The following is a 27372-nucleotide window of genomic DNA, read 5'->3' on the forward strand; positions in this document are numbered from 1 at the left end:
GAACCTGGGATTAGTAAATATATTTTATTGGTGTATTGGCAAAATACTAAACCTACTTCACATCATTTTTACAGTGTCTTTCCAGAAAGGTAATTCAGCTTATGTTATACTTGGTTTGTACATGAGGAATCTTTATTCCGGCAGATCTTTTGACTTGTTTTTGGAAGAAAAATCCAATACCCTACTCTATTAAATCTATTGGCAACCATTAACCTGGGTTAAGTTGGGGTAATCATTTAAAAAGTTTATTTTGTTATTTTTCTTGCTGTAACAAGACTAAAAGTTGTCTAAAAAATGTTTGGTTATACATTTTCTTTACTGACTACAAGGTTGATAAACCAGCAGGTCTCATTTAAGATTTGTGCTTTGTGTTGATCATCCGTTTCTGTTGCATCAAGCTCTGACGCTCTGTTTTCACCACACATCTGTTTTTCTGTTCATTCTGTTCATGCTCTGCAGCTGCTGGATGCCAGGAGAACCAAGGTTTGTCCCTATGTTTGCACCGTGTGCTGTGTGCACAACATAGAGTCACCTTTCGTGTGCTGTGTATTTTCTTTCCAGATACCTGACAAGCCCCTTTTCTCTGAACCCCTTGACCTCCTTGAAGAACTGAATTATTTCCCCTCAGCCCCTCAGTTGCTCCCTTGCCCCTCATACCCTTACATGTTTCAACACAAAGGCTGGAAAAACAGAAAGTGATGTTGGTGCTCTGTGCCACTGTAAGAATATTAACCATACGACTAAGGCCTGGGAAGGTGGATGGTTTCAGGAGAAAATGCCTTTTCTGTTCTCTAAAAACCTAAGTGGGTCATTTTTTGTACATGGATGGATCTCTATTTCTCTTCCTCTTCCACTCTGTTGGAGGAAAAATAAAATAAGCATGGGTGAGATATTAAATAAAAGGGTAAACAACATGAAGTGTTACAGGATAACGTTTTACAGTGCCCTATAACCCTATAACACCCCCTGGTAAATGTGGGTAAAACCCCTTAAATCAAAGCCTGAGTCTCATCTAGGCAATTTTTTTTTTTACCATTAAATAAGCCAATGATTATTTAGCCACCTAAGTTGGATAAGAAATTGACCCCTGTGCTGCCTGAATTTATTTACAGCTTTATAAAAAAGATCTTATAGCATAAATAATTGGGTATAATAGTCACTAAACACATTATCCATTCTCAGGTATGTAGATTATATTAACAGGGCTGTGAAACTGAACTACAACATAAGTGTCTACACAATCCCTTCTGGTCTGTCACCATAGTTTTACGATTCTTGATATGTGTCAGTCAATCAGTGGGTCAATATGCATCAGTCAGCACCTTGTCTGCATAAAGACCAAAAGCAGTTTGAGGCAATTTTCCCACAATAGTCTAAAAGAGGTTAAACAAGACGTTAATATCACAGCAAAAGTAAAATACCCCTCCGTGATGCAGTAGAACAAACACCTTCATCCCAATAAACACAACTATACAAAATAGGGTGTACATATTTTTACGTGAAACTCTTCATGTTTCCCAAAATGAGCTTCATCTTTACCTTAAAACTCAAGTAGCATGTTTTTTATGCCAACATAAATGGCCAGATAGGAAACAACAGTTGGCTTTTTTGCAACAAACACTCTAGATGGGTCTGGAATAAAACAAAGCATGTATCTATGAAAAAGCACCTTGTGCCCACTGTCAGGTATGGTGGAGGATTTGTGATGCTGTGAGCTTGTTTCTCTTCCAAAGGCATTGAGAACCTTATTAGAATGTATGAAATATACATATTTCTAAATTGTTCTGTTTGTGTTACTATAACAAAATATCAGTTACTTTTAAGGCTTTTTAAACATTTTTAACATGGCACAAATAAAAATGGAAGGTGCAGAATATCACCATGTGTCTGTGAAATTCAAATGCAGGAGTCTCTTACAGCTTTCTCAAAAAATAAGAAACATCTTTTGTATGAGTGTTAAATTAGATTGATATCAGGTAACTTTATCAACATTGTTTATACTCGTTAAATAACCCCTTATAGCTTAAGAACAAAAATATTTTTTAAACGAATTGGAACATACACTACCGGTCAAAGGTTTTCAATACACCTTCTCACTTACTGGGTCTCTTTATTTTCATGACTATTTACATTGTAGATTCTCACCAAAGGCAACACAGCTAAATAAACACACAGGATGTATGTAGCAAACAGTCAATCCCTCAGTCATTTCCATAGTTTCTTCCATAGTGGGTCGCTTGGAAGCTGGTGCCCATCTCCAGCAGTCTATGGGCGGGAGGCGGGGTACACCCCAGTCAGGTCACCAGTCCATCGCAGGGATATGTAGTAAACAAAAAGTGTCGAAAAATTCACATTTTTTATTTTATTTTAGATTCTTCTTTGCTTTGATTACTGCTTTGCTCTCTTAGCATTCTCTCCATGAGCTTCATGAGGTGGTCACCTGAAATGGTTTTCTAAGTTTTGAAAGAATTTCCCAGAGGTTTATTGAGAGACAGCCAAAGGTTAATATTTCAGTCATCACAGCAAAGGGCGGCTACTTTAAGGAATCTAAAATATAAAACATAATTAAAGTTCTTTTACATTTTTTTTGTTTGCTACATAATTCCATGTGTTCATTCACAGTTTCAATGCGTTCAGTGAGAATCTACGTACCATGTAAATAGTCATGAACATAAAGAAAACCATTAAATGAGAAAGTGTGTCTATAGCGTTTTAGTGTAAATATAAAAACTTTTTCAGTGACAGTCTGAAATTAGTCTTTATTCTAGTTGCGTAACCAAGCCGCTAGCAACTACATTCAGCCCTACACTGTCCTTTTGATAAATACAATTCAACAGCTTAACAGAACAATTAAAAACTAAGTTGACCAAAACTTTTTTCCACCAATCACATTCCCATACCCTCACTGGACACTTTATTAGGTACACTTGTTTGATTGCTAGTTAAGACAAATAGCAAATCAACCAATCTCATGGCAGCATTTAGGAAGCTAGATGTAATGAAGACGACTTGATGAATTTGAAACTGAGCATCAGAACAGGGAAGAAAATAGTTTAAAATATCTTGGAACAAGGTATGCTTGTTGGTGCCAGATGGTTGGTTTGAGTCCTTCAGAAACTCTAACGGAATATCCATGCACAATCATCTGTCTCGTTTACAGAGAATGTTTCAAAAATGATAAAATATCCCATGCACACCAGGGGTCAGTCAGTCAGTCATTTTCTACTGCTTATTCCATAGTGGGTCATGGGGAAGCTGGTGCATATCTCCAGCAGTCTATGGGCGAGAGGCCGGGTACACCCTGGACAGGTTGCCAGTCCATCACAGGGCAACACACAAACAACCATGCACACACACACACCTAAGGACAATTTAGAGTGACCAATTAACCTAACAGGCATGTCTTTGGACTGTGGGAGGAAGCTGGAGTACCCGGTGAGAATCCACGCATGCACAGGGAGAACATGCAATCTCCATGCAGAAAGACCCCAGGTCAGGAATTGAACCCAGGACCTTCTTGCTGCAAGGCAACAGTGCTACCAACTGTGCCACCGTGCAGCCCCACAGCAGGGGTTTCAGCTAAAATTTGATGTTAATGTCAGAGGTCAAAGGAAAAAGATGATAGAAAGGCAACAGCAGCTCAATCAACCAGGCATTACAACTAGATTTTCTGGAATAACATTTTAAGGCACTATACCCAACCACCAAACCAGGTTCCACTCCTGTTAGTTAAGGACAGGAAACTGAGGCTACAAATCAAACAGATTCACCAAACCTACACAATAATAGATGGCAAAACATTGTTTGGTTTGATTAGGTGAGTTTAGCGTCAACATTCAATTCAATTCAATTCAGTTTATTTATATAGCACCAATTCACAACACATGTTGTGTCAAGGCACTTCACAAAAGTCAGGTTCATACATTCCAATTAATCCTAATCATTGAACAGTGCAGTCAGATTCAGTTATTTATTCAAATTGGATAAAAAGTTTTTCTGTCTAAGGAAACCCAGCAGATTGCATCCAGTCAGTGACTTGCAGCATTCCCTCCTCCTGGATGAGCATGTAGAGACAGTGGACAGTCACTGGCGTTGACTTTGCAGCAATCCCTCATACTGAGCGTGCATGTAGCAACAGCGGAGAGGAAAAAGTCCCTTTTAACAGGAAGAAACCTCCAGCAGAACCAGGCTCAGTGTGAGCGGCCATCTGCCACGACCGACTGGGGGTTAGAGAGAACAGAGCAGAGACACAAAGAGAACAAAGAAGCCCTGATCCAGGAGTACTTTCTATGGGAAGGAAAAGTAAATGTTAATGGATGTAGCTCCTTTAGTTGTTTCACCTAGAAAGAAAGAACAGATAAACTCTGAGCCAGTTTTAAAGGTTAGAGTCTGAAAGAGAGCACATAGAGTTAGTCACAATAAAAGCTCAGTCAATTTCCATGTCTAGGAGAGAGAAAGGGTTAAACACTAAAAGACAGGGCTATGTGGATCATCGGTAGAGGGTGAGCATTAAGTTGTTGCCAGCAGAAGCTTGGACGATGCCCCTCTCCAGAAAGGTGTCACAGGTAGATACAGAGTCAGGCCAGGTGTAGCTTCTAGGAAGAGAAAAGAGAACAAAGTTAAAAGCTGAAATAACAGCAAATAATACAATTCAGATGGTAATGTCAGAATTAGGTGTAAACAACATTAATCCATCCTGCTTTGTATCATGCCAACATGCCACAAAGATCAAAACATCTTAAACTAGTTTCTTGAACAGGAGAGTAAGTTACTCCAACAGCATCCACAGTCACCAGTCAAGAGAGAACCTTTGGGATGTGGTGAAATGTGAGAGACACAACATAGACATGCAACCGACAAATCTGCAGCAACTGCGTGATGCTATGATGTCAATATGGTGTAACCTTCTTGAAGAATGCTTCTGACACCTTGTTGAATTTATACTACATACTGTATAAATAAATAAAAAGGCCAACTATGAAGGTAAAGAGGGTCTGGTCCAGTCCCAGCAGAGTGTACTTGATAAATAGTGGTGAGTTTTTATTGTGTGTTCCTTTTTGCAGTTTTATGGTCAACAAAGCCATACAAATAAATAACACTTTCTGTTAATTGTGGACTTAATGGTTATGTTGACAATATTGGCAATCTTTACAAGACTCCCTAAATCACCTGAGGAAGAGTTCTTACATTTTTATCATTGTGTCACAGTAATGCCATTAACTGAGCATTGTTGATCAAAGCTTTTACCAAATTTAAACTGACATCTTTCCCTGAATGCAGATGTTGCAATAGTAGTTTTACCACTCGGTTTGACTGTTCCTGAGGCTCCTTCCATCAAATGCACCAGTAATCTTTTTCTTTGTGTCATTGAAAAACAACCATGAAAATCATGACTGAATAGTAGTGGATAAATTTATCTCCACATCTATCCTGCCTCTGCACTTATTAAATTCAGCCCTTTCTTTAATTTGTCACCTATCTGTATTTAGATATTTTTGTGATCTTTCATCATTAAGAGACATATTCACTAACATCCACATCTTGGACTTTTTCGCTCTACAACATATGGACATTGTTACTTATTGAAGTTTATTTAAAAGTTTGAGTTCAATTGAGAGCTGCCTATAGAGGTTTGAAACATCATTTGTGTCCAGGTGTCTTAGGATATATGTCAAATGGTAAATAAAATCTACTGTGTTGCAGGACATTCTGCTTAACACTGGCTTTTAATAGAAATACTAATTGCTTTAGGTAAACAGAGCCAATTCTTTCAAATCAGTTTGTAAAGATGCGCTAATGTAAGTATTGGTGTGTCATGGGTAAGGTCTTCCCATGACGATATATTTGTTATTGTATCTTGATGTTAATTTAGAAAAAAAACAATGATACTGAATTTTGTTTTTATTCCTAAATGTGTTCGGTCTGTGTATACATCCATATCTGTCCATGTCTTCTGCAGCATCTCCAAATGACCATCCAGGCTCTGCAGGACGAACTGCACACACAGAGAGACCTCAACCACCTGCTTCAGCAGGAGAGTGGGAACCGATCTGGCTCAGAACATTTCACCACCATTGAGCTGACAGAGGAGAACTTCCGCCGACTTCAAGCCGAGCACGACAGGCAGGCCAAGGAGCTCTTCCTGCTCAGAAAAACCCTGGAAGAGATGGAGCTAAGAATAGAGACCCAAAAACAAACGCTCGGTGCCAGGGATGAGTCCATTAAGAAGCTGCTAGAGATGCTGCAAAGCAAGGGACTGCCTCCGGGGCCAGGCAGGGCCTCCGAGGAGGAAGAGCAAGAGAGAGCCAGGCGCATTGCAGAAGCTGAAGCCCAGCTTGGACATCTGGAAGTAATTCTGGATCAGAAGGAGAAGGAAAATATCCATTTGCGAGAGGTACCTTTGACCAAAAAGTATTTGAAAATTAAGATGTGTCTTTTATTTGGTTGTCACTAGATGGCAGTGCTGAGTATCATATTCAGTGAACTCTTGTCTGCTCCTTACATTGATTATTTAATGTATGGACAAAAACTGCAGAGCACATATTTTGTGATTATTTCTATCCTTTTTATCCTATTGCTGTTGTTACAGAATAAGTTAGAAACTATATATATATATTTATATATATATGTATTTTTTTGTTTTCTAAAAGGAACTGCACAGAAGAAATCAGCTTCACCAGGACCCAAGCAAAACCAAGGCCTTGCAAACCATCATAGAGATGAAAGTAAGAACTTGACTGCACACAGCAGCACACCTTTTGTATGAAAGCAAATGTACATTCATGTGCTTCCATTCACAAGTCTTCCATTTTCTCACTGAGGCTTTTGCTGATGTGTGTTCTGCTGGATCTATTGTCACTGCGATTTGCTGCAGCTGAGTCAATCGTCAGCCCACTGTCACATCTCTCTGTCTCCCATTCTCACACGTGGAACGGCCCTGTATCAGCTTTCAAAGCTTTTGTGCTGACTTGAACAAGAGTCAACATTTCATCCTGTTTGGTTTGTTGAAGAGGCGTGCATTAAACTGAAACAAAAAAATGTTTCTTGACAGCTCATGAGTTCTTTTTTTTCAAAATTCGCTCCTCTCATGGCTGTCTGCAAACACACAGCAAACTTTGCCTCAGCAAGAGCTGTTGACATTAATATACAAATTTTCCCTCTAGGTTTTTTGGAGGATGTCTAGAGCTCCTTAGTATGTTTGAGAATGTTAGAGCTTAGTATGTTTTTTGACATTGCATACCTTGAATTAAACATTGGGACTGAACCGTTTGGAAGTAATGTTAATCTAAATGGGCTTCGTAAAGCACTGGAACCTAAAGAAGAGTAAATGTTTCATGCAGAGGCTTGCTAACATATTCATATCTGTTAAACTATTTTTGTAAGGTTTGTAAGGTTGCAACCAAATGCTTTAGTATTCTATTGTGACAGACCAACACATGGTAGTTTTTGAAGTAGAGTAAACAGCAAATGGTTTTAAAAGGTTTCTACAATAAAAAAATCTAAAAATGTTGGGTGCATGTGTATTAAGCCCCCTTTATTCTGATACCACTAAATAAAATCCAGTGCTACCTTAAGAAGTCACCCTATTCATAAATAGAGTATAAGTACACCTGTTCTTTGAATGTCTCAGAGGTTTATTAGAGAACTTTGATGAACATGACAACCAAGGAACACAGCAGAGAGAGCTCCACAGCACAGCTGGGAAAATATCCCACAAGGACAACTTTTAGTTGTTCAAGTCGGGTCTTATGGAACAGTGGCAAGATGAAGGTTATTGTTGAAAGAAAGCATTAAGAAGTTCGATTTAAGGTTTTACCACACGTCATGTAGGGGGACACAGCAAACATGTGGAAGAAGGTGCTCTGGTCAGATGAGACCGAAACCTAACCTTTAGGCAGTAAACTAAATGCAATGTGTGGCAAAACTAATACTGCACATTGCCCTGAACACACCTTACCCAGAGTGAAGTATGGTGGTGGCAGCATCATGTTATGGAAATGGTTTTCATAAATGGGAAGTCTGCAAAAACGTGGGGCGGAGGTTCACCTTCCAGCATGATGACCCTAAACATACAACAAGAGCAACAATTAAACAATTCAGATTAAAGCATATCTGTGAGTTAAAATGGCCCTGTCAAAGTCCAGACCTCAATCCAAATGAGAACCTGTGGCAATATTTGAAAAATCCTATCTACCAATGCACTCCATACAATCTGGCAGAGCTTGAGCTATTTAGCAAACAATAATGTACAAACATTTCAGTGTCTAGATGTACATAGCTGGCAGAGCCATACACCAAAAGACTTGCAGTGAGAATTTCACCAATATGGTCCTGCAAGTATTTACTCAAGAGAGCTGAATACAAATGCATGCTACATATTTTGATTGTTTATTTTTTTTTTATTGTTGAAAACTATTATTTTCCTTTCACTTCCTAATTATGTTCTACAATGTTATGGTATAACATAAAATTAAAATTAAATTAAAATAAAAAAACATATGGTATAACATAAAATCCCAACTTAAAATAAAATGAATTAAATTTTGTGGTTGTAACAAGACAAAACCTGAAAACGTTTCTGGGGTGTGAACTGGTGCGCAAGGCCCAGTTGCTTAGCTTTTAAATAGCAATTTTATTGGGATTAAGGTAAACATGTTATATAATATATAGGAGGACATAACAGTTTTATGTGTCCACCCACAACAAATTTTGTCCTTGAGCTAAAGTTCATTAATTGAATTACATGAATCAGAATTTGACTGCTAAGCACAGTTGCAGTAAATGATAAAATGGAGCTAAAGAAAGGTATTTAATATCGCTGTCGAGAATATCAGGGCCATCCTGCTTCTGAACTGCTGTAGACACCCCCAGTCCCACTGCAGAGGCCTGACATCACTTCCTCAAAATAAATCATGACATCATCGCTGAGCTGACACAGCCCCTCTCTCTCAGCTGCCCCGGCCCAGCCTCACACAGCCCGGTCATGTGACTTCAGGGCGCTCTGTACCCTGTTGATTATCATACAGGGTGAGGGAAGTCCCGCCTCCTCCTCTTTCTCCTTTGCTGTGGAGGAAGACCCTGCTTCTCTCCTCTCTCCCATTCTCTGTTGATGCTGATGGAAGCACGAATAATCCTACCTCCCTCCCTCCCTCCTCCTCTTCTCCATCCCTCCCGCCTTCTCTTCCTCCTCACTCACCAGCGACGGTGCACCGTATATAGCCTGCCTGCTGCTGCCATGGAAACAGGTGTGGTTGTTTATGACAGTGAGAGGCCAGTATGCAGGGAGATGGAGAGACAGAGGAATGTACAGATGCAGGGACAGATAATGAGCACAATTTACTGACCAGGTCCGTGGAATAAAATCACTCTTCTCTGAAGGTACGGCGCCTCATGTCTGTTGCAGAATTGTCACTTCATTGATGTTCTTCTTGTAAGGTGAGATGCAGCAGCAGGGCGAAGTGCATGCATACGAGCGGAGCTCCATGCATTGATGTTAAACTCCCAATCCTTCATTTCTCATTACAACTCATCACCCATGTTGTTCTGCAGAGGGCTGTGGCTGACCCTGCTAATGGCTATAAGTTCACAAGTTCACAAAGAAAAGCGAAGGAGGATATTAAAAAAGAGAGAAAGGAGGAAGAAGCTAGGTTGCTCTATGGTCTGCTGGAGAAGGAGATGAACCATGGCTAATCCTAAAGACGTAGTATTATTTATTTAAAAATCCGTGAAGCTAAAGCTAGTCTCTCAGCCGCAGACCAGAGACTTGATTCTGCATTTATCTGTGAGCCTCCACAGCTGAAGCTAGAGCTTGTTACTTTTTCTTGTTTTTATTATTGCGCGCCTCTCTCTCTTTCTGAAGGATCAGTCTGTGCTGGATGTGTACTCAGTATTTCCCAATGGTGATTAATCCTTTGAGCCACTGCAAAGAGCTGGGTAGAAAGCTTTTGATTTCACCGATAGATACTGCAGTTGTTCCGAGACAAACCAAAGAGCTTCTTCCGTTCACTCTTAATCTCGCTGCATCTCCTCATTTTACCCCTCTTCTGTCTCTCTGTCTGTCCAAATTGTTTTGGTTGCTTTCAGTCTTCAGATTTATTCCTGGACTTTTGTCTGTAGTTCAAATTTATTTGCAAGATGCGACTAGCGGAAATGCTGGTCGCGGTTTTGAGGTGTGTCTCCTTCGCGTATTTGTGTGCAGGATACCAAAATCGCCTCTCTGGAACGTAATATTCGAGATCTGGAGGATGAGATCCAGATGCTGAAGGCGAACAGCTTACTAAACACAGAGGACCGAGAGGAGGAGATAAAACAGATGGAGGTCTACAAGAACCACTCCAAGTTTATGAAGACCAAGGTAGAGGCCATATGCACGTGGTTCAGAAAGAAAATTGTACTTTAATCAGTGTGTCTCTGCTGTTTTTTAAGTTCAGCTTAGATGATGGTCCCTAATTGCACACACAGAGACTTTGCTGAACTGTTATATGAAAATGCTTGCTTTGCTTTTAATGATGGAAACTTTTTAACCTGTTGTTTTGTTCTTTTTTTTTTTTATTTGCACATTTGAGAACTGGTCACAACAAATTCAAAAAGGAAACAAACAAAATGGTCTTATTATGACTCTCACCACAGCGAACGTCAAAATATAAGTCAACATGCTTAAACTATCAGAGTAACTCTTGAAAGTGACCAAGCCCTTGTTACAATGGCAGATTTATGTGATGTCAACAAACAGACTTTGATAAATAATTTTAAAACGTTTCCTTCATATAATATGGCACACATCTGTACAGTTGAAGTGAAAAGCTAATTTATTGGAGAAAGCATGTAAAGCAATGGAAAGCTCCAATAATCTGGTTGTACAAATTGTGCACATTCACCCTTAAACTAATTCTTAGTTGGATCACTTTTTAATTCAATTTACAATTCCTTTCTTCTAAAGAAAACATCCAAACCCTTTCAGAAGAGTGTGCTGCAATAGGATAAAACAAAACTTGAGCTTCTGAGCCATTACTCAAAGTTTATTTTTCACACAAAAACAACACTTCAATTTACCAAAATAGCACCACACGCACAGTGAAAGGTGATATTGAGAACATCATGCTCTGGGGTGGTTTTTTTGTCAGATGGAACAGGTTTTTGACAGTTTTTCACTGTGGAAATGATATTTCCTCACAATCTGGTATATTTGGAAACATTTGAAAGATTAATTAGCCAAATATTGTCAAAATGTGGGATGCTGATAGACCCCCTCACAAATAAGACATGGCTAACTTTAGTCAAAATATGCTTCAACAAAAGTATTTGTTTAAGATACTAATCGATAGTAATAGATACTATCAGACTTTTTATGCATGCCATAGATATCATTGTTAGTTGAACTATATTGCATTGCTGAAACGTTTTGTTATGAGATTTTAAGAGGGTTTGTACTCTTTTGAGAGCCACAGAATATTGTCAAATTTTACATGTGTATTTTTAACATTTGGGCAGAACATGAAACAGTTGCAGGTATTGATGGTGGCTCCAGGTCAGTTTATCTTACCGTCAAATCATATCCTCATTTCAATGCACACAGTTACATTAACATTAACGTTCCTTTCTATTTGCATTTCATACCTGTGTACAAACATCCATTGTACGAATGCACTGTTATGATCAAGCATTTATTTATTTTTCTAAGCAGTTTTTTGTTTAAGAATTATGGAGTTAAAAACTGCTCATATCCATCCAGCCGTCCTTATTCTTGCAGAGTGGTGGGGGTCCTGTCTCCAGCAGTCCATCAGAGGGCAACACAGAGACACAGATGACAAACATACAAACATACACTCACTCCTACGGGCCACTTTGGGTCACTTAGTGTGACATGAAGCTCACTGTAAGATCGCTCCACCCACACGGAAATGTAACCCAGGGTAAACTAACCTCTGACAACCCAAGATAGTTGTAATGGCGGACATTTTGAGGCTCACAGTGTTACCTGAGGTATTTGGTGAGGCATTTTTTCTTTATCAGCCAACATTAAGGCAAAGATGAAAAAATAAATTTCTAACGAGTGGTACATGAAGTTAGTAAAGTTATTTCAAGGCCACCACAAATAAATCAACTTTAAGCCCAAGTTGTCCACAGCCCGATGAATAATCAGGAGTGGCATGAAGTTAAATTCTTACATGCTGATATTCAGTATGTACTCGTACTCGTACTCGTACTCGTACTCGTACTCGTCGTCTTCCGTTTTATCCGGGACCGGGACGCGGGGGCAGCAAATTCAGCAGAGACGCCCAGACGTCCCTCTCCCCAGACACCTCCTCCAGCTCCTCCGGGGGGAGCCCAAGGCGTTCCCAGGCCAGCCGAGAGACATAGTCCCTCCAGCGTGTCCTGGGCCGTCCCCTGGGCCTCCTCCCGGTGGGACGTGCCTGGAACACCTCCCGAGGAAGGCGTCCAGGAGGCATCCGGTATAGATGCCCGAGCCACCTCAACTGGCTCCTCTCGATGTGGAGGAGCAGCGGCTCTACTCCGAGCCCCTCCCGGATGGCCGAGCTCCTCACCCTATCTCTAAGGGAGTGCCCGGCCACCCTACGGAGGAAACTCATTTCAGCTGCTTGTATCCGGGATCTCGTTCTTTCGGTCATGACCCAAAGTTCATGGCCATAGGTGAGGGTAGGAACGTAGACCAAATGGTAAATCGAGAGCTTCGCTTTTTGGCTCAGCTCTCTCTTCACCACAACGGACCGGCACAGCGACCCCATATTATATACATATTTAGTATGTAATAGGAGTGTATATGTTACATTAGATAACCTATTAAACGGTTTGTGCAAAATCTATGTAGTAACATAAGAGTCATGTTTTTGGACTATAGGAAGAAGGAGGAGTACCAAGAAAGAACCCACACATACACAAGGAGAACATGCAAACTCCCGGCAAAAATACCCCAGGCTGGGATTCAAACCGTGGACCTCCCTGATGCAACTGCACCTTGCAGCCCAAAACTGTTCAAATCTTATAATGTAATATAATGTATATTGAAAACTGTTTTTCACTCTGTTTTAAGTTATTTTGATTTTTAACCTCTTATAAAACTGCTGACATCTATAGATTGTCAAACCAAAATAACTCAAGGAGACTTTCAAACGTTTTCCTGGTGGGTACAAATTGGTGTACAACATTTACTGTAGTGGAAGGCTTCATTTTTACTGTTTCTGACATGAAATGACCAAAACTACAAGGGTATGAAATGGTGAAGGGAGTTTAATGACCAGCACTAGTCGATGGTCCTGTGCTGCTCCAGTGTCTCTTTAGAGGTTTCAGATTGTATTTACAAAGAGGTCTCCATAAAACACAAGTAGTCACAGAGCCGTCACAGTTTGTTGCTCTATTTTTAAACCTCTTTTCATCAATCATGAATAGGGACAATGTATAATACATGAAAAATGGAGGGGAGTCAGCCCAAAATGTATTTTTAATGAGCTTTGATGAGGATAGTGGTCCAATGAATAGCTCACTGTTCCCCAAGTTTCACACAGAAACGTGGGTAATGTGCTGGTAAAAATATCTTATTGCTGACATTTTGGGTCAGTTATGGAATTAAGAGGTTATTTTTTGTGTATTGTACAGATTGACCAACTGAAGCAGGAACTATCAAAGAAAGAGTCAGAGCTGCTTGCTCTGCAAACAAAGCTAGAGACCCTCAACAACCAGAACTCGGACTGCAAACAGCATATTGAGGTGCTCAAAGAGTCTCTCACTGCCAAAGAGCAACGTGCTGCCATTCTGCAAACAGAGGTAATGCAAAAAAAAAAACTTAATTTGTTTGCCAACTAACAAAGCAGGAAACATTCAGATTTTTATACAGGAAAGACATCATCTGTTGCTTTTATTTCAGGTACAATTATTTGTACAGTAATCAAAGAGAAACATTAGTATCAGAGTTTAATGAATAGTGTCTTCCTAAATTTGTCTCCTCTACAGGTCCTTCTCAAAAAATTAGCATATTGTGATGAAGTTCATTATTTTCCATAATGACATGATGAAAATTTAACATTAATATATTTTAGATTCATTGCACACTAACTGAAATATTTCAGGTCTTTTATTGTCTTAATACGGATGATTTTGGCATACAGCTCATGAAAACCCAAAATTCCAATCTCACAAAATTAGCATATTTCATCCGACCAATAAAAGAAAAGTGTTTTTAATACAAAAAACGTCAACCTTCAAATAGTCATGCACAGTTATGCACTCAATACTTGGTCGGGAATCCTTTGGCAGAAATGACTGCTTCAATGCGGCGTGGCATGGAGGCAATCAGCCTGTGGCACTGCTGAGGTCTTATGGAGGCCCAGGATGCTTCGATAGCGGCCTTTAGCTCATCCAGAGTGTGGGGTCTTGAGTCTCTCAACGTTTTCTTCACAATATCCCACAGATTCTCTATGGGGTTCAGGTCAGGAGAGTTGGCAGGCCAATTGAGCACAGTGATACCATGGTCAGTAAACCATTTACCAGTGGTTTTGGCACTGTGAGCAGGTGCCAGGTCATGCTGAAAAATGAAATCTTCATCTCCATAAAGCTTTTCAGCAGATGGAAGCATGAAGTGCTCCAAAATCTCCTGATAGCTAGCTCCATTGACCCTGCCCTTGATAAAACACAGTGGACCAACACCAGCAGCTGACACGGCACCCCAGACCATCACTGACTGTGGGTACTTGACACTGGACTTCTGGCATTTTGGCATTTCCTTCTCCCCAATCTTCCTCCAGACTCTGGCACCTTGATTTCCGAATGATATGCAGAATTTGCTTTCATCTGAAAAAAGTACTTTGGACCACTGAGCAACAGTCCAGTGCTGCTTCTCTGTAGCCCAGGTCTGGGGAATGCGGCGCCTGTAGCCCATTTCCTGCACACGCCTGTGCACGGTGGCTCTGGATGTTTCTACTCCAGACTCAGTCCACTGCTTCCGCAGGTCCCCCAAGGTCTGGAATCGGCCCTTCTCCACTATCTTCCTCAGGGTCCGGTCACCTCTTCTCGTTGTGCAGCATTTTCTGCCACACTTTTTCCTTCCCACAGACTTCCCACTGAGGTGCCTTGATACAGCACTCTGGGAACAGCCTATTCGTTCAGAAATGTCTTTCTGTGTCTTACCCTCTTGCTTGAGGGTGTCAATAGTGGCCTTCTGGACAGCAGTCAGGTCGGCAGTCTTACCCATGATTGGGGTTTTGAGTGATGAACCAGGCTGGGAGTTTTAAAGGCCTCAGGAATCTTTTGCAGGTGTTTAGAGTTAACTCGTTGATTCAGATGATTAGGTTCATAGCTCGTTTAGAGACCCTTTTAATAATATGCTAATTTTGTGAGATAGGAATTTTGGGTTTTCATGAGCTGTATGCCAAAATCATCCGTATTAAGACAATAAAAGACCTGAAATATTTCAGTTAGTGTGCAATGAATCTAAAATATATGAATGCTAAATTTTCATCATGACATTATGGAAAATAATGAACTTTATCACAATATGCTAATTTTTTGAGAAGGACCTGTATTTCCCTACTGGCTCTGAAAAGCTAGACCCCTGCCCTGAGAATGCTTCCACAAGGTGCTAACAGAACCAGTTATAGTTGCACAAAATTTTGTTTTAGTTTTAATGGATAGAGCATGATAGAGCGGTTTGGTTATCAACCCAAATAATGTGCTTAAAGCGACTAATGTCTAACATCAAGGCTTACTTATTATCTCTCCATCGTGGCACATATTAGTGGCTGGGATATATTGAACACTTACTGATCAGGTTTTCCTCAAAGTTGACGTGTCAGAAGAAGAAAGAATGAAGAAAGAAGAAAAATAAGGATTCCATAAGGATTTGAGCATATTTGACAAGGGCCAATTTGTGATGGATAGGCAATTAGGTCACAGCATCTCCGAACTGCAGCTCATGTTGGTTGTTCCAGGACCGCAACGGTCAGTATCAATCAACAGTTGCCCCAGAAAGCAGCAATGGTGAACCAGCGACAGGGTCATGGTACCAAGGTTCAGAAATACACATGGGGAGTGAAGGCTGACCTGTGTGGACCAATCTAACACATTGTAGCTTAATATACTTAAGAAGTTATTGCTGATTCTGATTGAAAGGTGCAAGAATATTGCATCACGGTTCATTGCAAATGGGGCTGTATAATCGCACAGCAGCCAGGAAGGAAATTATATTGTCTGCTGTGCCCTCTTTCAGCGGGATAGGTTTCTCTGTCACAAAGCAAAAAATGCTTCTGGAATAGTTTACGGAGCAAAAGTTTTAAATTACAGGAATCTCAGCCAATTCAAGCATCTGAAGGATTTGTTGTACAAACAAGTTTGACTGATGGAGGCCCCACCATGTGACTTACAGGACCTTAAAGATCTACTGCTATCATTTTGATGCCACTTTCAAAAATCTATTGACAGTCCACACCTCAATGGGTCAGGGATGTTTTGGCCTTAAAAGGGGGGCCAACACTTTATTAGGTAGTGTTACAATGTCATGCTTAATGGTGTGTATAGAAGTGTATTGAAAATTGCTTGTCTACATTGACACTATGACCAGTTGTGTGGTCAAAGTTTGAATGTTGAACATAGTTAACAGTAGCTTGTGCTAACTACTAAGCAGGTAAAACTTATCTTAAGTGAACTAACTTATTCTCGTGTGTAATCGAAGTCGTTAACTGAATTAATATGATTATACAACATAAGTTTACCATCCAATCTTTTATTATCACATCCTGTGGATGAGATTCATTGAGGTCTGTCACTTTAAAATGGCAACCTGTGAAAAATGATGGAGCTCCTTTTTTTCCTCAAACCCAGCAGACTGTCTACCTTTTTTTTAATCAAATGTTTGATTGATACTACCCAACATCTGTCCGAACAGCATAATTCAGAACTTTTGGTTTATAGAAACAACCCGGCAGTTGTTTGCTGCGTGTGACGTCTTAACTGACCTCCAGGTCAAATTTCTTAGATCTTTCCTAAATGCACTAAAAAGCTCAAATTCTCTCAATACACAGTAGCATTTAAAAGCCACAAGAATTGCAAAGTTCTCCTAAAATATTAATGGAATACAATAATTCACATATTTGCTTAAAGCAATGGTAATATCACTTTAACTTTTACTAAACTATTTGTGGATGTGCCATTCTTCAGGTGGATGCTCTACGTCTGCGTCTGGAGGAAAAGGAGTCCTTCCTGAACAAGAAAACGAAGCAGCTGCAGGACCTGACAGAGGAGAAGGGAACTCTCACTGGAGAGATCAGGGACATGAAGGACATGCTCGAGGTTAAGGAAAGGAAAATAAATGTCCTGCAGAAAAAGGTGAGAAGGAAGGCAAAAACCTCACCCCTCTTTAAAAGTTGAAGTTGAGAAAGACAGCTGAATAAATTATGTTATATTCTTATAAAAACTGTTGACTGCACTGAAGCGCAGAGTGTGGGTGAACAATGTAATTTAACTTTAGTAGCCATCTGAAATTTCAAACAAACAGTGATTCAATTAAATGTTTAGTAAGATTATTGTTTCCAGAACTAAAAAAAGTTACTCAATGAAAATACAAAGCAGAGTGCTTACACCTTCTGTCACAGAGTGAGGGTGTTTCTCGAGAGGGGTAGAAAAAAACAAGAAGAAATGTGTACCAACTTTGCTTTAGGACGTGTGCATGTATGCTATAAATCCTGATACAGTCTTACCTGCTCACTAATTCTCCTTTTTATGTTCTGCTTTTATCTGAATTTTTGGGCTGTTGTAAAATCTAAAGGCGGAGTTCACAAAGCTGGGGTTTTAGCTCAACCTTTCTTCCAACATTTGTTGTTTAAGAACATCTCATTGTCACGTTTGGCAAGAATTTTCTGAATCAGTAGGTGATTAATATGTTTTTAATGCACAGCTATGGGGTATAAAAGATGGTGGACTGATACTGATTCACTGAAGATAAAGAGAAATGATTGAAATTTAAAAATGATCAGACTTCATTTATCAAGAATGATGTAATGTCATTGTTAAATCTGCCACTATATTGCAATTATTGTTACTTAATATCTGAACAAAAAAGAAAAACTTAGATTTACTATAAAAGCCCAGGTTATTTATTCTCTCTTTTTTAATAAGTATGGCTATTTAAACCTCAAGCAAAGCTTTGCCCAACTTTGATGTTATATACAGTTGTTTTCTGTTTTTATATCAGATTGAGAACCTGCAGGAGCAGCTAAGGGACAAAGACAAACAGCTGGGAAACCTCAAGGACAGGATCAAGTCTCTGCAGACTGACTCCAGTAACACAGACACTGCCCTGGCCACCCTGGAGGAGGCACTTTCAGAGAAGGTAAAACACATGATGGGGGTCAAGTTGGACAAGTGTGGGATCTGAGTTGTTGGTTGTGTTTGGAACTGTCTGTCACATCAGTACGCTCAAATGATGGAAACACAGAAAATTAAGGTGTAAAAATTATAATGTTGGTAAATATGAACCTCAGAAGAATTAGAGTAGGGAATAAAACCTAAGCTTGTTAGAGCCTAAATACCAGTTAGACAGAATTAGACAGTAATCTGATTCTGATTCTGATTCTAATTATGAAATAACTATGAATCTGACTAACTATGAAAATAATTTTTAAAACTGTTGCCTGACTATTCCAGTTATTTTCTTGCACAGTAGAACAAATCAGTCCAAAGTTTTTATGGCAGAGCTTTAGATTTTATGAAAGATATTTTAATAGTTTCTCTTAAATTAATCTTGGATTAATTAGTATTAAATTATATTACTCTGATAACATATATGCTATACACATGGTAAAATACAATGCCAAAAATATCCCTTTGCACAGGTTGCCAAACTGATACCACAAACTCAATGTCTTTTAATTGAATGTATGGGATAGTTTGTAAAATATGCAGGTTTTCAAAACTTTTTAGAAAAAAAGATATGAAGAAATGTCAGTCAGTCATTTTCTACTACTTCTTCCATAGTGGGTCGCAGGGAAGCTGGTGCATATCTCCAGCAGCCTATGGGCAGGAGGGTGGGGTACAACCTGGACAGGTCGCCAGTCCGTCACAGAGACACACAGGACAAACAACCATGCACACACTCATTCACACCTAAGGGCAATATAGAGAGACCAATTAACCTAACAGTCATGTTTTTGGACTGTGGGAGGAAGCCGGAGTACCCAGAGAGAACCCACGCATGCACAGGGAGAACATGCAGAAAGACCCCCGGCCAGGAGTTGAACCCAGGACCTTCTTGCTGCAAGGCTACAGGGCTACCAACTGCGCCACCGTGCAGCCCATGAAGAAATGTATGTTGTACAATTTTATTGGGCACAACCGTATAAAATTAATCAGAGCATTAGTCAGAATAGAAGCCAAGAGGGCCATGGTTAGTCTGGAGGCGCTGCAGAGATCCACTGCTCATGTGGGAGAATCTCCTGACAGGACAACTATTAGTTATGCTCTCCCCAAATCTGGCCTTTATGAAAGAGTGGCAAGAAGGACGCTATTGTTGAAAGAAAACCATTGGTCCTGCTGGATGTTTGCACATGCTATGTAGGGGACAGAGCAAATATGGAAGAAGGTGCTCTGGTCAGAGGCTAAAATGTAGCTTTGTGGCCTTCGTGTAAACACCATGTGTGGTAAAAAAGTTAATACTGCACATAACCTTGAACATACCATATTAACTGTGGCACATGGTGGTGTCGACACTATGATATGGGGATTCATTTATTCACCAGCCACAGGGAAACTGGTCAGTTTATGGAAAGATGGATGGATATAAATACAGGGGAATCATGGAAGAAAGTTCGACTTGGGAATGGGGTGGAGGTTTGTCTTCCAGTAGGACAGGATTAAAAGTATATTCATTTTAGAATGGGATGGATTGCTTTTAAAAACACCATAATTTTAGTATGATGGTTTTATGTCAGCTGATTATTCAGATATGACAGATTGCGCTTCATTTAGTTATTCAACCTAAAGATATAAATCTCTTACTTACGATCAATCTTGTGATCTTTTTAGAACTAATTTAATAAGATGTCATTTGTTGTTTTTCGAAGTCATTTCAAGTTCAAATGCAAATCTTAATGGTTAAAATCAACATTATTTATTTAGTATTTTAGATATATTTAATAATAATTACTTGTGAGTATTTATGTTTTGTTTGTTTTTGTTAGGAGAGAATTATTGAGCGATTAAAGGACCAAAGGGAGAGAGAAGACAGAGAACGTCTGGAAGAAGTGGAGTCCTATAAGAAGGAGAACAAAGACCTGAAGGAGAAGGTTAACAGCCTGCAGATAGAGTTAACAGAGAAAGAGGTAGGTATGAAATCATCTTTGTGAGGGTGTTAGGCTGGATTCACATGCCTCTTCCTGTGTTTCTTTGTACAACACCCGTTTCTCCTCTTTGTAGGCACTTCAGCGCATCTTCTGAGTGTCTCTTTTACCATCTGTCTCCTCTGATTCTGTGACGTTTTCTCACTTGCTGACATTTGCAAGACATGCTTTAAACGTGTGTTCAACATCTGTGTTGATTCTCTACCTGCAGTCCAGTCTCATTGATCTCAAAGAACATGCATCATCCCTGGCATCCTCTGGCCTCAAGAAGGATTCGAAGCTCAAGTCCCTGGAAATCGCCATTGAGCAGAAAAAAGAGGAGTGTAGTAAGTTGGAGACGCAGTTGCAAAAGGTAGGTGCATGTCCTTCTCTCAGTGTAAGATCACTTATTAAAACATTTGTAGGTAGTTATATTCAGTTTAAAGAAACTAGAAGGTTTCAGTTTTTATGTCATATCTAGAGGTGCTAAATTTTTCTACCATCCTCTGACACGCCTATATTTAAAACTTAAATTGAAATGATTAAACATATGATGTACAGAAGATATGAAGACAACTGAATAAAATGAAAATTCCCTAAATCTTTGTACCCCTTGAATGTTTTATAATTTTGTCATATCTTGTAAAATTACATCCATAAACGTCAATGTGTTTTATGCTGATATGTGTGATGGACCAAAACAAAGGGGTGCTTGATAGTAAAGTTAAATGAAAATGATAAATGATTTTTAAACATTTGAACAAATAAAAATCTAAATAAAGAATGTTCAAGCATCTCCTTTACTCTGATACTCCTTGAAGTCACCTAATTAGTAAAAAGAGTCCACCAGTGTATAATTTAATGCCAGAAAAATACAGCTATTCTGTGAAGGCCTCAGAGGTTTATTAGAGAACATTGGTGAACAAACATCATGAAGACCAAGGAATGCAGCAGACATGTCAGGGAGGAAATTGTGGACATTTAAAGCAGGGTCAGGTTATATAACAATATCTCACTCTTTGAACACTTCACAAAGCTCTGTTAAATCCATCACCTGCAAACCTACCAAGGCATGGTCGGTTATCTATACTGTCAGACTGGGCAGGAAGAGTATGAGTTAGAGAAATAGCCTAGAGGTCCATGCTGACCCTAGAGTAGTTGCAGGGTTGCACTGTTCAGTCAGAAGAAACTGTCAACATGATACAAACTTGATAGGAAGAAATCTATTGTTAAAAGATAGCAATCAGAAGTCATATTTACTTTTTACAGGAATCCTCATCCCCACTGTGACATGTGGTGGCCGCATCATGCTGTGGTAATGTTTTTTTTAGCAGGGATAGGAGTGCTAGCCAAAGTTTATGGGAACATGGAGGGAGTAACTATCAAGAGAACCAGGAATTAAACCTGTTGTAAAGACTTAAAACCGGGGCAGAGGTTCCCCTCCCAGGAGGACAACAACCCTGAATGTGCTGTCAGACCTACAATAGAGTGACTTAATGACACATTCATGTGTTAGAATGACCTATTTAAAGTTTTATTTGTAAAAACAACATAAGAAAACTATAAACCCTTATTTTTTAACTTCACAATTATACTCAACATTGTCTTGGTCTATCACAAGATTTCAGTAATTACGTTGAAAACAGTTTCTTCAGTTTTAGGAAAGCACTCAATTAACAAAACTGGAAAGAGATTGTTTTATCTTTTTAAATAAACCAGAACAATTACCTTCAATTTCACTTTTTTTTGTTGTGGCTTTGTTATTGCTTGATTAGGTAATTCTGTTTTGGGATAGTTAAGAAAATGTCACTGTATGCTTGTCTGAAGAAGAAAGTTGATCCAGCGTTACATAGCTCACAGCTCTTTAGGATCCTGGCTGCCATCACTTTTTCTCTTCTGCTGCAAGCTGTCATGCTGTACTTTGTTACAAGGCTAATCAGAACAAGGATTCCCTCCATCTTCTATGTGTCTATAATTCACCGACCATCCAAGCGTATGTCCATCTACAGTCATCAGTGTTTTGCTGCTATTAACCTTTAACAATACGTTCAGTGCTGAAACATTGTTACTTTGGCATCAAACCTGTGTCATGTTTGATCCTACTGTTATCTCCTCTGGCTCAAACTAAGCCATAACACTTAACTCTCCCTGAACCTATCCCCCATCCCCCACCCCCACCCCTCCTTTCTAATGTCCCTTCCTCAACCCCCTCTGTTGGCAATGTAGCAAGCTGAGCAGCTATTCAGTCACATGAACAATCCTGTAAGTCCCTCTCTTGAGGCCTGTGAGGCACACATTGAAAGCATGAGGACACTGAGAAGTTCTTTAAAATTTGCTAGATGGTGATCATGGCGAGTCCCAGCACAGGCACTGCTTTCCCCCATCGGCATGCATGTTGCCCATTGCACTGTACAAATATTATGAGCTTCACACTCAACTGGGAGTCCTGTGAATTGTCCTCTTACAGTGATTGATGTCAGTGTGTATGTATATGTGTGAAAACAGTGGGACATGGTGAGAATTGTTTTTTTTAATATATATTTTTTTGTCACATTACTCAAAAACATTCATTAGGATTTATTGCTTAAGTTTTGATTCAAAAGGTTCTCTTCTTTCCTACTCTGTAAAAGAAATAGGCCACTGAAGGAATTTATTGTTAAAAGTTACTCGATACACTGAATAATTTATTAAAGTCTAAATTATCTAACTTTTTTAGAGAACTTCTTAGGAGTCAGTGTGGCACCAGAGACTTTGCATGAACTATCTTTTGAAGAGGGATTTTGTTCCCCAAATAAGTAAATAAAAGTTACCAAAATAAAGCTCTGACCCTCTTAATTTTAAAGTGTGAGATTTAACTACTGCAGGAAGATACATTAATTTTAAGGCTTTTGTACATCTTTACCAGGGGTGCCAATAAACATTGAGGTTGCTGCATGTAGCTGAATTTGGACATCTGGGCTCAGTCTTTTCACACGTGCAGAATGGAAAACACAATGAAACATTTTACTTTGAAGGCTTTGAAAGTGAAGTTTTCACATTTACACAATAAAAATAATTATATTTCAGAATTTGTACTTTTAAAGTTTTTATTACATGTTAAAATGGATGTTTAAATGATCCAGATATCAGTTAAATGTCTAATGTTTTCAATAGTAACCTATGCTAAAGTCAGAGAAACAAAACGCCCCTTTTTAAAATATTTTGCATATAAAACAAAATGCAAAACAAGTTCAATATGCTGACTTACAGTTTTGGACATAGTTTTTAACTATGATTTATAGTTTATTTCACCTACTCTCTACTTTTCAGAGGATTTAAGTAGTTAGATTTAAGTATTTATGTTGCTAGAACGTTTTTTCACATTACAACCACAACTTCAATAGATTTTATTGTGACGTGATTTTATGTGACAGACCAACCGAAAGTAGCAAATTATTGTAAAGTGGAGGGAAGTTGAAACATTATTTTCATTTTCTCTTTTACAAATAACAACTGAAAAGTTTAGCATGCATTTGCGTTCAGTCCTCATTATGCTAATACCCATGAATAAAAACTATTGCACACTACTACCTTCGCACTCTCTGGAAGAGTGGCGAAAAAGCCCATGTTTGAAGATGGCCATAAGTAGTTAGCAGTTTTTCATAAGCCAAGTCGGACACACAGCAAGCATGTAAAAAAAGGTGCTCTCCTCACATTTTAAGTGGTCTTTAGATGAGCAATGGGTTCCTGCATTGTGGAAAAAATCCAAAATTGCTCCTGTGCCTAAAAATAAGTCCCCCAAATGATTTTAGATCTGTGGCTCTAACTTCCCTAGTCATTAAAGCTTTTGAAAAATTAATCAAGAGGCATTTAGTCAAAGGTGTCAAGGACAAATTAGACCCTTTATATTTTGCCTACTGGTGTGATAGACGGGTTGAAGATACAGTTTTAACACTTTAACTTCTTTTTCTAACACACCGATGGCCTCAGTTCTCATGCACACTTACTATTTTTAGAGTCTTCTTCTGCTTTTACAATCCCAATTCAGAGTTTGGATTTTGTGTAAAACGTAAATAAAAACAGAATGCAATAATTAGCAAATTCTGTTCAACCTATATGCAATTGAATCCACTACAAAGACAAGATATTTAATGACTACACTGATAAACTTCATTGTTTTTTTTTTGTGCAAATATTCACTCATTTGCTGAAGATTCTGATGAGGTCAGCAAAAAAGCACACCAATATTGCACTTCCTTTGCAAATTAAATCACTTTGTTGTGTGTAAAAAGTTAAAGACAATTTTCTACAATTCTATTATAGAATATGTCCTTCTGCGCTTTCATCACTTGATTTGGCAACATTTCAGTAGGAGACACAAACAGGATGAAACAAAAAGTAAAAGTGGTCAGCAAATTTATTGTTACCAAATTATCTGATCTAACACCAAGGGCGAAATACATTCTCCACCCACGTTATCACCTGTTTAGGGTTGAATTTAAGTCCCTACCATCTGGAAAGAGATTCATACATGCTAAAGCAAGGAGCAACTGATGGAAAACCTCTTTTATTACTCAAGCCGTTATTTGGATTTTTTATATTATTCACACACAATCCCATTATTTAAATGTAATTGTGTGTGATTGTTGCCCTGCAATGGACTGGACCTCAACAGGGGTAAGCAACACACACATAAGTAAAGATTCAGCAAGGGTATGGTGGAATCTTGAGGGTGCGAATATATATAAGTCTGAGTTTGTTTGCAAGAATTAGACTGTCAACACTGATAGAAGCGCCATTGTCCTTGAGAAGAAAGGTGGAAGTTTTATCAATCTGCCTCATAGTCCTATCAGCACAGCTGGTAGGGGAGTACTGGGGAAGAGCGTCTCCTTTACTCTGTCTTCCCGTCGAAAAGAAAAAGATTTGATCAATGACGTTGAGAGACGAGCTGACCAAATCCATAATTTACAAGTTTGGAAGATATGCAAAGCGAGGCTCTGAGAAAAATACAAACAAAAGCAGAAGCAGGGATCAGCAGGGAGGGAGGGAGAGAAAACGCGTGTGTCTTCCACCGAGAACAAGAGAGAGAAAAAGAAAAGTGACTGCAAACAATTTGAGACTGGGGAGGAAGTTCACCTTCTAGCAGAAAAATAATTATCCACTGCTTTGTGTAGGTCTGTTTCATAAAATCCCACAAAAATATAATATAGTTTGTCATTATAATGTGACAAAATGGGGAATAGCTTTAAGGGGCTATAAATAGTTTCGCAAAGCACCGAAGTCCAGCATAAGCTCAATTTACTCAAAGATTGTAGCATATTAATAATGCCATAATTTTGTTTCTATCCCACTCTAATGTTGTTTCACATGCTGAAGATGGAAACTCTAAGCTGCTCTTGCTTCTCTTCCTGCACACAGTCAATTGATAAATGCAAACACTGTTTAGCTTTGTTGAGTTTGCATGATTTGTTGCATGTTGTTATTGTTGCCACGCTTCTCGTTTTATCAGTGTGGTGCTGGTAGCATTTGTACAAGCCGTGGGTGGACATCGCTGCTGTGTTTTGGCGGATGGCTCTGTAAAACTTTGTACCAAATGTGGGTTGGTTTGTGTCCCAAGGGTGATGTGTACCTTTGTAATAAATCAAAAGGAAAATTCCTTTTCAAGGGTGATGAGACTTGTTCATTGTGGATAAAACTGTCTTGATTTTGGGATTTCGTCAGTTTCATTTTAATTCTGCAGACATAAGGCAAACAAACACACACACCGTCTTACACTCTGCATTCTAGCCAAGTGTGAAATGACTGGGAGACTCAGAGGGACATTCAAATTGAGCTAAATAATAGCTTTATTAAAGCTAATAAGCCAGCAACAGTAATGATGGCCTGGTTCGCAATGTTTACTCTACTCAGCATTACACTGCATTCACAAAAACAGGGAGACATAGACGAATCTACCAGAAAACGTTATTGTGAGCTGCTCTCCATGGCTCTGTTGGCACATTAATATGAACTGACTCTGTGTATCTGTCCTCGGCACATGGATCCAGAAAGCTCATGAGGTGGAGCAGCAACACTCGGGTTCCAGAGGAAACCCTGAGTATGTGGACCGAGTAAAGCTGCTTGAAAAGGAAGTGAGCTACTACAAAGACGAAGCAAGCAAGGCTCAGTCTGAGGTGGAGAGGCTCCTGGACATCCTGCGAGAGGTGGAGACTGAGAAGAACGACAAGGACAAAAAAATCGCTGAGCTGGAAAGGTTGGTAACTTCTTAAAATCTTATTAAATGACATTTACAAAGGAAAGCTGGCTGTTATCAGAGATAGTTTTAGCTTTATATCAGCTTATTTAAAGAAAACAAAGTATGTCTTTATTCTATGAGTTATGTCTTGTCCTCTTCTCCAGTGTTTTTGTTGTTCTGCCTGTGTGTTAATATATTAGTTGCTATTAGTTTTGTCCATTCTTCCACTACAAATGTGTTTGTTTTCATAATTTGGTCGACCCAGACAATATAGTTACCATTTGTATATGCAACTCATTCATTTTTGTGTCACAGAGGAGTTCGTTTGTGTTGGTGTTGGATGTGTTTTTAACATCAAGCTACTACCTACAGTATTTATTTCCATGTATGCTTACATTCCGGCCATTTCCTCAAGGATAGCAACACGTTCTAATTCTTGAGGTTCTTGGACGGTATCTTTGTGGATTGGGCTTGTTTGAAGGCCTGATTAAGGCCATGGATCCATGCTTTTCATACTTGTTCTTGGACAGTTTCTTTTATTTGCTGGTTAATGATGAGGACTGTTATGCTTGGAAGACCACCACAGCATGTGTGTTTGGTCTGCTTCATTGTTTTAGGGAGGCCCTTATCAAAACTCATGAACATCTGAATGTTTCCAAGAAAAAAATATAATAAATTTTGGGAATTTTACCTGCCAGAAATTTTAATGTTGTGCCTTAAATTTAAGACACACTAACAAGAGTTTTTGTATCTCCAATTTTGTAAAGCTCTGATCTGCCAATAGATATTTTGTCTGAAATATTTTTTTTAAACTTTCTCAATAAATTCAACATTTTA

General features: G+C 39.1%; 1 protein-coding gene across 5 annotated transcripts in view; it reads left to right on the forward strand.

Moving 5' to 3' along the window:
- The window catches only part of erc2 (ELKS/RAB6-interacting/CAST family member 2), a 62620-nt gene that overhangs the window by 16299 nt on the left and 18949 nt on the right, over nucleotides 1-27372 (forward strand). For 2 of the 5 annotated variants that reach the window (XR_007035419.1, XM_047347591.1), the window contains exons 3-13: nucleotides 460-483; nucleotides 5960-6394; nucleotides 6651-6725; nucleotides 10199-10354; nucleotides 13615-13782; nucleotides 17167-17334; nucleotides 18200-18337; nucleotides 20184-20324; nucleotides 20554-20694; nucleotides 22548-22583; nucleotides 26348-26553. Coding sequence is in view for 1 of the 5 variants with exons in the window: in XM_047347591.1 (XP_047203547.1) it covers nucleotides 460-483; nucleotides 5960-6394; nucleotides 6651-6725; nucleotides 10199-10354; nucleotides 13615-13782; nucleotides 17167-17334; nucleotides 18200-18337; nucleotides 20184-20324; nucleotides 20554-20694; nucleotides 22548-22583; nucleotides 26348-26553 (1688 nt within the window). In the remaining 4 variants the exon portion in view is untranslated. The remainder of the gene's footprint in view (nucleotides 1-459; nucleotides 484-5959; nucleotides 6395-6650; nucleotides 6726-10198; nucleotides 10355-13614; nucleotides 13783-17166; nucleotides 17335-18199; nucleotides 18338-20183; nucleotides 20325-20553; nucleotides 20695-22547; nucleotides 22584-26347; nucleotides 26554-27372) is intronic. The other 3 variants (XR_007035421.1, XR_007035420.1, XR_007035422.1) reach the window with 3 other exon arrangements.

This window comes from Girardinichthys multiradiatus, chromosome 20 (genome assembly GCF_021462225.1).
Source record: "Girardinichthys multiradiatus isolate DD_20200921_A chromosome 20, DD_fGirMul_XY1, whole genome shotgun sequence".
Classification (NCBI taxonomy): domain Eukaryota; kingdom Metazoa; phylum Chordata; class Actinopteri; order Cyprinodontiformes; family Goodeidae; genus Girardinichthys; species Girardinichthys multiradiatus.